Here is a 10,293-nt window from a genome sequence, read left to right on the forward strand (position 1 = left end):
ACTCAGCTTTGGCGTCCTGGTTCTTGGAAAACTGTCATGGCAGGTCACGTTGTCTTGCATCTGATAAAAACAAAAGAGTTGTGTTTTATGTGCTAATCAGTTTGAGTGTATTGATGAGAGTCACAGAACAATTGAGTGCTTGTTTGAGTCATAATTCATGATGACAATCCCGAGTTTAGGGCGAATTTATGAATTCTTCCTAGATACGTTCTATCTATCCATCCATCCATTTTCCGATCCGCTTATCCTCACAAGGGTCGCGGGAGGGGTGATGCAGCCAATCAAAGCCGTCTTCGGGCAGTAGGCGGGGGGGGACACCCTGAATCGGTTGCCAGCCAATCGCAGGGCACACAGAGCCGAACAACCATCCGCACTCACACTCACACCGAGGGACAATTTAGAGTGTTCAATCAGCCTGCCGTGCAATATTTTTGGAATGTGGGAGGAAACCGGAGTACCCGGAGAAAACCCACGCAGGAGAGCATGCAAACTCCACACAGGGAGGCCGGAGCTGGAATTGAACCCGGTACCTCTGCACTGTGAGGTCGACGCGCTAACCACTGGGCCACCGGGCCCCCCCAGTGTACGTCATTTCAGCACTATTGGATTGTACTAGGATTGTTCTGCTTCTTAGTTTCTCATCAAGCCAAAAGGTCACAGCCTGAGGTTCCATTTGTGTTTCTCAATATCTTTTTTTCTTGTCGAAGGAGAACTAAACTTACTGCATACATCACACATTTTATTTTTACGAGTGCATATTGCAGTACTTGTTGCTCCACTTCTGTAAACATGAATCTTCACTTAAGGCCTCAAACAGAAAATAGTACTTCTGACTAGAATCATATGTCTTTACAGCATCTTGAAACTAGCTGAAGAGAATGACAAATAGTCTTCAAGAATAACCAGTGGAAGTATTTTTTGACAGTCACATGATGCAACCCCCCCCCCCCAACAACAACAACAACAAAAAAAAAACAAATAGAAATTGACAAAAGTGCCTTTAAGCAGTCATAGCTCGTCTCAAGGCATCACAAGATCAGAATTTAAGGAAATGCTAAATTATATTTATTTTCCAAACTATTATTGTATCAAACTGGACGTTGAAGCTATTCAGAGCAGTAAACACAGAAGTCACAAGTTAGAGAGAGAGAGAGAGAGAGAGAAACATTACTTCAGTTGGCCAACAAGCATGCAATGGAAATAGTTTTACTCTTTAGTTTTAGGTCCTGTCTAAAAAATGTTGATTTAACTCACACCGAAGTGCTCCAACGATGACTTGATGGCTCTTTTCACATGATTGGGATGATGCAATGACTCCATCTATTGGTTAAGTTGCAACTCACAGGAAAAAAAAATAACTGTTGGCTCCCATCGCTATTTGGATGACACGCAGCCACATTTATCAATTGAACCAAATGATTTGTTCGATTGACGCATTGTATCACTGTCTAAAGGAAATTAACAACTTGATATTTTCCTTCAGCTAAACCAAACCAAAACTGTGGTCATTGACTTTCTCAAAACAAAACATGAAACTAAAAAAATATCGTTACACACTCACAAGTCCAACCCCGCATTTGCGATCTCACCTTATCGTGGTGGAGGGGTTTGTGCGTCCAAATTGTCCAAGGACTTAATATGTTGTCGGGGGGGTTATGCCCCTGGGTTGGGTCACCCAGGGCAAACAGCAACTAGGTGAGGAACTGGACGAAGCACGGATCAAATCACGTGAGTCACCAGGGGCCCCATTCTGAAGCCAGGTGGGCCTTGATAGAGCGCGTCTGGTGGACAGGCCTGCACCCATGAAGCGATGACCCAGTGGGCTATAGTGCAGGCACTGGAGCCTCAAACATGTCGTCATGATATGGATGTGGTTAGAAAAAGAAGCCTACATTGTTCCAGGTCATGGAAGTGGATTTAATTGGCAGTTGACAGTTGAGCAGGGAATCGTTTTAGCACATTCAGCGGACGCGCCCACAATGTTTGAGAGAAAATGGGTTGATGTGTTCGTCATTTGAAGTCTCAATTGATATCCAGTACTTACCGATTTTTTTTCTTAATTCAACTTTGGCAAACAATGTTTGTGTGGTGTGTCAACTTCAGTAAAGAAATGTTTATTTTCACCTTAAAGAGGTTTTAAGAATGTCAGGATGTTACTTAAAACATAGCCTGTACAGTCAATAAAGGATTTATGTTGGCCTGGATACCTGCAACAGTTATTTCAAATGGTTAAAAAAAAAAAAAAAACCTCAAGAACTCCTGAACTTATACATTACTGCAAACAGTAAATATTCATATCTGCACCATGTTGTTAATATCCCGATATTTCTGAGTGTAATGTGCAAATTGTGTGCGTGTGTGTCTGTTATAAAAATCGACACTCGCGATTGTTCATTTTCTCTCCGTGGTGCCATCACCAAATGGGGCGTTCATTTACACTGCCAACAATGGCTTCATTCATAAGGTACGTGCCGAGTTTCATCACATATTCAATGACTACGCTACCCCTCACAATTTACAGCAAATACTTACGGACTACAGATCTGCTGTTCTTATATTTCTGTCTATTGATATTTTTCATTTCCTTGGGGGCGGGTGAGGGGGGTCGTATAAGCTTTATTTTTAAAAAGTTGTCAAGTCACATATCTCCTTCAGATGGACGAGGTTCTGCACCTTCAGGACAACTTGAAGGTCAGCGATGTGAACGCTTAAGCAGAGCAGTGTCGGTTTTTGCCGTTTACCAAATCATGTCACAGCACGACCGCTTTATACCAAATTTTAGTCCTGTACTTCTAAGCTGTCTAACTGCTTTTTTTCCTGCCCCTCCCGACACATGTACACACCTTAAGGGATTGATGTAAAAAGCTGGCGTTTTACCGTCAAGATTCAGGTTTCCAAGTCTGGCGTTGAAACTATTAATTTACATGCACATGTCTCAGTTTCTGTGATGAAACGAAACCTTCAGCCTTAAGGCAGGACTATGTTTGTGTGTGTGTGTGGGGGGGGGGCATACTGTCCTTCCACTCAGGTGAACCTCTTCTTCTTCTTCTTCCCCCACCTGATGTCACATGGGAGGAGCCTTGCTGCTGAAGCTAGCTCATCTCATTTCCCTGGCAAATGTAGTCACCACAACCAGTCGCACTTCTCTACTCCCTCCTCAATCATCACTCTACCACCTCCCTTGTTTATTTCTCATTCCTCACAAGTCCCAAGAGGATAAGATGCCATGGAGGCCATGGGGGGAATGCTACTTCACATCTGCTTGCTGCTGGTCCTGCTAACAGGTGAGCGCTGCTGATGGGATGATGTGAGGGATGAAAAACGTTAACATGTAGCAAGATGTAATTATTATTATTTATTTATTTATTTTTTAGAAGTGAGAAAATGTTAAATGAGACATTTGTCTGCAGCAATTACACGCATCTGAGATGCAGTCTTATTCATCATATTTTCTTAATGTTTAGTTTAAAATGAAAATATGACATGAACAATACAAAAAGAACATTCAGAACCAAAACGTACCCAAAAGGGCATTCTCTCACCTCTTGTCACCATTAAAACAACAACAACAACAACAAAAAAACAGCTTTATAAGTGCGAAGTTACTCTACTCTAATTGGAATATGTCTTCAGTAAATTTTGTGGTCTGGATCTTGTTTATTGACACATTCTTTTCATCCATAATCCTCGCTGTGTAACTTCGCTTTTTGAATGTTGCCAGCATGAGAATAATTTTTCAAAAGGCAGTGGAAACAAGAAGTGGGCAACACCACTGCTCTGTGACTCATTTTGAGACAACCTTACCCAAACACAACATCTAAAATTAACCGCTACATCCTTAAGGAGATGTGTTTGTCTTATCTTTGAGCAAAGTGGGAGACCTAAACTTGCCTTTGGACACGCACCGGCTGACTTTATTTAGTATCCAAACAACTTACTTGGTTGTGAAGGTGATAAGAGGCAGGTGTGAGTATTTATGGGCTTTCTCTTGCAATTGTTTGGATGTGCATGTGTGCCCTTCCTTACCTTGAGTGTTTGTGTGTGTGTGTGTGTGCGCGTGCGTGTGTGTGCGTGCGTGCGTGTACAAGCTTTACCATCACTGCAGCAGTGTATGACCACAACAATGACCACTTTGTTTGGGGCAACAGTTAAGCAGCGGGCTCGGCACACTTCTCCTCATTTTGTCTTTTCAGTGTGTCCCAGCTGGTGTAAATGAAGGCACACGCCTGCTTGTGACAACACACACGCACGCTCACACAAAACACAGAAACTCGCCTGCAGGCCTGGGAGAGATGAACGTGTTGCAAGGGTGTGGGTGCCGCATCTATTATTTAGTGCATAACGGCTAGCAGAGTAGTTAAGTCATTGTGATAAGGAGCATGGAAACATGGAGGAACAGGAGGAAGTAGCATTTGTTCGGAAAGGAGGTGTGTGTGTGTATATCAAACGTTTACCTAATTTTAGCCTCACTACAAGCACACCAACCTGCTCTGATTAGATTTGAAGGACAGATATGCCTAACTTGCAAATTGGATTTTCCATGTCAAATTGAAAGTCCTGCCATTTGCATTCGATCTGTGTGAAAGGTGTTTGAATATTGATGACTTTTTAATGATTACCTCTTCTCATCCAAACTTAGCACGTTATTTTGACGCAAGATTTGACAGCTATAATTATTATTATTATTTTTTAATGATGGAAAAGTTTCGATTCTTTGAAAAACACAAATTGGAATCTCACTTTGGAAGTGATTGTAAGCTAATATTATCTTATTAATTATTATCATTCTATGTTTCAATAAAGCGGCGTTCAAACGGAATCCATCTCTCCTTTTGCCGTTTCCTAAGAGCCATCCATTCAAAAACAACGAACCCCTCAACTTACATGATCACCAGGCAGAGAATGTGCCTTTATGGCTAATGCTAGCCTGTAAATACGCACATGGTGGACCTTCACTTTACAACTTAATACAGTTAGCAAACCGACTATGCCCTGCTTAAAAATGTATTTTGAATTTCAGAAAGTTTTCAGTTGAGTTTCTCTATGCCGTAGTTAACCTCAATGACATCAAACTATACACATAATTCTGTGTGTGTATATTCATATATAAATAGAAATAATGAAAAGCGTGAAAAGGATAGTTAGAAGATATCCCAATGTGAGCAAACAGTGAGAGTCTCTTTGCAAGTTAGTGGCTCACAGTACCGCCACCCCCTCACATGCTGTTTGCTCTCAGCCTGGCATCCAAACAGAAACTGAAAAACTACTTCATTCCACTTTTTCGACTTTACAAAAGAAGAAAAAAAAAGTGCGCCAAAAGCAATCAGTAATCGTGAAGATCCCTCCTGCCAAAAGACACCAGCCATCTCAAATGAAATATTAATGATGCTTATGTAACACAATGAAGGACATTAACACCCCCCCCCCCCCCCCAGCAGATCTAATATGCGGGTCATATTAATTGTGCTGAACTCACAATGTCGGCATTGTTTGAAACACAATTTGTTGAAGTGAGAAGTTGTTGAGCATTGTGTTGACAAGCCTCCCTGGCAACTGCCCTCAACAGCAGACAGTGAGGTGCTACATATCAACAGCTATCCAGTGCCTTTAGACCGCCCGTGTGTTTGCTTTGTGTGGCGTGAGGTTGAAAGACAGGTCTTGTCCTTGTCAAACAATGACAGCAGTGACTTGTGTCAATATTAACTCATTACAGTTTGAGGATCTGGACAACTTGGAGAAAAGGATAGAGATTGTCCAAATAACCTCTGAGACCAAGCCTCGAGTTGTTGATCAAGGCCCCATTAATGCTTTGACATGAGCAAGTTACACTCCCTGTTAGGCATTCCAGCACATTTCAATGAGGAGACATGAAATGCAAATTCTCACTTTACAAAGGAGATAACATTCAGTTCTGATTAACCCAGTACGGGGAGTAGTATACAGGAACGATATATGTTGATACAGCTGCTGTGTTGTTTCTCTTCAACCTGGAAATGATCATTCCGATGAAGAGATGTGTCTAAATGTAAACTCCCCCCTCCCCCCTTGGGTCACGTGAGCTGTAGCCTGGCCCGGGAGGTGGGATATACCCTGAACTAGGCAATATCACAATGTCGTAGAATGCGATTTTCAAATTCCAAAGCATGCAATTATCACCAAAAAAAACAAACAAAAAAAATATTTTGGTCGGATGGTAGACTTTTCCTTTTTTAAATAATCACAATTGGAATATTGAGGGGGAAACATTGCAATACGATTATTTTAAAAACTCGTTCAGCCCTACACTGGACTGTGTTCAGTGACTCTAAAAACCAACTCTTCTTCCTCATCTCACAGATGTCAGCGCAAGATTCATCCATGTCCCTTCATCAACACGCCACGGCATCGAGGGAAAGTCCCTCCGCCTGCCGGTTGAGATATACTTCCAATTGGATGAGGCGAATATCCAGGGAACGTGGTCCCACACCACCACGAGCGGCAACAGGACCACTCTGGTGACATTTACCAAAGAATCCTCCATTCCTAACATGATGTACCGCAACCACGTCTTTTTCAAAGAGCCCAATATGTCTTTGCTGATACGAACATTAAACCGGCGCGACGAAGGCGATTATCACCTCAATCTCAACATCGAGTTTCTCAACAAGTCGGGGCGGGTTTTCAAAGAGGAGCACACAGTGCGTGTCACTGTGGATGGTGAGTTTACTTGAGTTTGATGCATCAATTCAGGTCAGTTATTGTAGCAATCTCTAAATGCACACCGTTGTATTTGCTTCTCAGTTCCCGTATCCACGCCAGTCATCGAAAGGAGCCCATCTTATGCAGTCGTTGAGGACAAGGCCAACGTGACGTGGACATGTTCGGTGGAGAGAGGAACGAGAGTTGTGTTTCAGTGGTACAGAGACAATGTCCTTCTGGGTGTCAGTGACAGATATCACTTTTCCAAAGACAAGTCCACGCTACTGATCAGTCCCGTGAAAAAGGAGGACAAGGGAAGTTACCGCTGTGTGGCGAGCAACCCTGTCAGCCAGGAGAGATGCAGAAAGGCCTCGGAGCTCACCGTTTACTGTGAGTGGGCTTTCTCCTTAATCGGGTCCAATCTATGCCTTTCTTTGACAGTTGACCATGCGCGAGTTTCGAGATAGTTGGAGATTGAATTTTCTGATGTATGATTTTTGTTTTCCCCGACCCATTTATATCCTCCTTAGATGGCCCGTACAACTTAGAGGTGAACTCTGACCAAGGCCTCCGCACAGGGGAGGTGTTCACCATCAACCCAGGAGAAGTGGTCTTCTTTGAGTGCCAGGCTGAATCCAACCCGCCCAACAGCTACGTGTGGATCTCCAAGCGGCGCAACACGACGCGGGTCATCACCGAGGGCCCGCGCTTGGAGGTTCTCTCCTACAAACTGGCCCAGGCTGAAGAGTACCTGTGCCGAGCCTTCAACAATGTGACGCAGAAGCAAGACGAGACCCAGTTTACCTTGGTGGTCGCCAGCCTTGGAACAGGTGGGTGGAAAATGACGAGAATCAAAAGCGCGGGGTGTTTCGGGGAATTGCGCGATAAACATTCAGGGAAATCAGATGAGGTTTTATTCTGTCCAGGGCTACCAATTCCGCGCTTGGCAGGGAAGTGAAACCTGATTATGACTACTATGGCTCATGAACGGCGCATTTTTATCTCCGTTGCTAGGTTTCACTGCCTGGAGTCCGTATTAAAGTTCAGTGTGTGGGAAAGTAAACAGAGCATAACAGCTGTTGTATTTGTTGACGAAGTTTTATAGCATGCGGAGAGACTGTGTGGAACGCTGATATGTTGTCACGGTGATGGAGAGAAAAGGCTCAGCGATGGCTTATGCTGATTACTGGTTAGGGTTTAACTAGTACACAGAAGCCGGGTGACTTGAATTTCTTTTATTTTTATTTTTCATCTATGACTTACAACGACTACTACGATTCGGATGACATCATTTTTCACTCTTTTTTTTGTATGCAGCGGTACTCCAACCTTGCCCCCCTCCTGTTCCAAAGTCGGCTAATGCAGTCCAAATGCAGTTTAAACAGGAGTAATTTGTAGTCCCTCCCGTGTTTGTTTGCAGGAAAAGAGAAGCACACCCAGGATAATAATGCTGTCTCCCCGGTGGCTGTTATTACTTTGTGTTCTCTGTTCATCATCGGCAGCATGCTGCTGGTATTTTTTAGGAAAGCCTGTCATCCAAAAAGAGGTTAGATAGCCCTTTTTGCAACTCCCATACTCAGTTATCATGCATGATTCCACATTTTCTCGACTGCCTCACGTATTCATTTTTCATTTTGCCTCCTTCCATCTTATCCGCAGTGCTCATGAGAATTTATAACAGGTAAGGACAAAAGCAAACTATTCAATGAAGTCATGTGATTCAAATACAGACTGGTATCATCTTCTACTTAGAACAACCTTTTTTTCCAGACCAATCTCTGATCAGAAACGACCACATCGATCTGGTAAGACACTGCTTATATCACAACTCTTCTGTACACATGCGTATTATTCATTCTTTTTCATGACAGGTTCGGAATAAACCGATTAATGTTTAGGATCCCAGAAATTCAGTCACAGACAAAATGCGAATAACAAAAATGTTTATGATCAAAAGCGCAAAACAGAAAACGCTAGACACAAGGATCCAAGGGGGAAAAATGGGGAATTAACAAAAGGCGCTTGCAAACAAAAATAAATAAACACAGACATGACATTTCACTCACTCTTAATTGTGGAGCTTGACCTTCCACATTGTAAAAATATGTTTCTCGAGTTAATTGAAGTCTTAAAATTAACTGTAGGCGTGAATGTGAGTTCAAATGATCATTTGTTAGCATTCTGCAATTGGGCAGTGGGCCGATTAGGGGTACACGTAAGCTGCTGAAAGTCACTCACTTGTGACCCTCATGAGGATAAGCGGTACTGAAGATGAAAGGAAAGATGTTCTCCATGTCATCAGTGTAACTAATTTCAAATTTTTGTTTTCAGTTAAATAGATTGCACAGTATGTCATAGGCACATATGTTTAACATATTAGCTGTATGAGATGCCATACTGTCACATTCTGACAGTTTGAGTCAAGAAGGGACTATCTCCTCATGATCTAATAATAGAATATATTCATCAACAGGCCATGAAGATGCATCTGAAGACTTTGGCATCTATGAATTTGTCTCCATGCCTGGGAAAATGGAATCTGCACAAGTATGTTTTTTTTTATTTTTCTCCCCCCCACATTTGCCCCCAAAAGCAGCAAGAGCTGTTAAATGGATGTTTTTCTCCCTACTGTCCTGCAGGCATCATGCAGATCTCTGGCTCGGCTGGAGTCACTTCAGGATATGCACACCACAATCTACGATGTCATCAGACATGTTCCTGAAACCCCTGGGCAGAATTTTCTCAAGTGACTTTTAAGTCCTCGCCTTAAAAAATACGATTTGGGTATGTCTTGAGACTCTTGTCAAAGCCCAAGGCACTGCTTTTAATGACTCACTGTTTGCACAAGAGCTAATAGAGACCTGTGCGAGTGGACAATCTTATTGTGCACCGTTGTTGTCCACACTCCAGGACAGATAATTTATTTGATTGAGGTCATTTTGCTGTCATCCCATTTTATTTAAAACAGGATTTTCTTACATTTTCTACAGGAAATTTGTGTCGGAAAGACATTGCGAGGGAGAGAGAGAGAGAGAAAGAGAATCATATTTAAAACTTATTCCTTAATTGAATTTTTTATTTATTTAATGTGGTTCTAAAAGACTGAGTTTAATGAGACTTGTGTTTCATCAAGTATTTTTCTAATTTATGGTAGTGAGTGAGACGAAAAACTGTAAATACTGTACATAGGTTAGACTGAGATTCATTTATAATATGATTCCATTTCAAGGTGTCCTTAAGATCTGTTTATTCCTTTTTGAAACCTTTAACCCATTTTCTATACATGTAGCATTTCTCTGCACGTGAATGTCAATAAGGGGAATGAATGCTTTTTAAATTAATGTACAGTTTGCATTTGTATCTCTGTTTTTTATTTGAATAAATATGATTGCCGGTACATGACTTTTGTTTTTAACAATCGTTCAGGCTGAAAACAATCACTTTCAGCCTGAAAACAAACAAACAAACATGAGCCCCTGTCACTTGTTCTGTCACTTGTGAAAGACTTGCAATTGCTGCAGAATAGTTGGTTTGGTTGTAGACATGATGCATTGGTATGCAGCGTACCTACCGGCTGTGATGGTGAGACACACGCAGAAGCGGACTGATGCTTCA

General features: G+C 42.2%; 1 protein-coding gene across 2 annotated transcripts; it reads left to right on the forward strand.

The window, feature by feature from the left end:
• Window positions 1-3,111: 3,111 nt before the first annotated feature.
• On the forward strand, window positions 3,112-10,075 carry hepacam2 (HEPACAM family member 2). 2 transcript variants are annotated; one of them, XM_086137608.1, is made up of 9 exons: window positions 3,112-3,284; window positions 6,337-6,696; window positions 6,781-7,068; window positions 7,209-7,508; window positions 8,099-8,224; window positions 8,338-8,359; window positions 8,431-8,483; window positions 9,152-9,225; window positions 9,318-10,075. In XM_086137608.1, the coding sequence occupies exons 1-9, from the start codon at window positions 3,227-3,229 to the stop codon at window positions 9,426-9,428; spliced, it is 1,392 nt and encodes a 463-aa protein (XP_085993734.1). In that variant the 5' UTR covers window positions 3,112-3,226; the 3' UTR covers window positions 9,429-10,075. The 2 variants fall into 2 exon arrangements, with proteins under 2 accessions (XP_085993734.1, XP_085993735.1); XM_086137609.1 differs by having other exon boundaries at window positions 8,449-8,483.
• The last annotated feature ends 218 nt before the right edge of the window (window positions 10,076-10,293 follow it).

Source organism: Hippocampus guttulatus, chromosome 18, assembly GCF_054856545.1.
Source record: "Hippocampus guttulatus isolate MCC_2025c chromosome 18, RoL_Hgut_1.0, whole genome shotgun sequence".
Classification (NCBI taxonomy): domain Eukaryota; kingdom Metazoa; phylum Chordata; class Actinopteri; order Syngnathiformes; family Syngnathidae; genus Hippocampus; species Hippocampus guttulatus.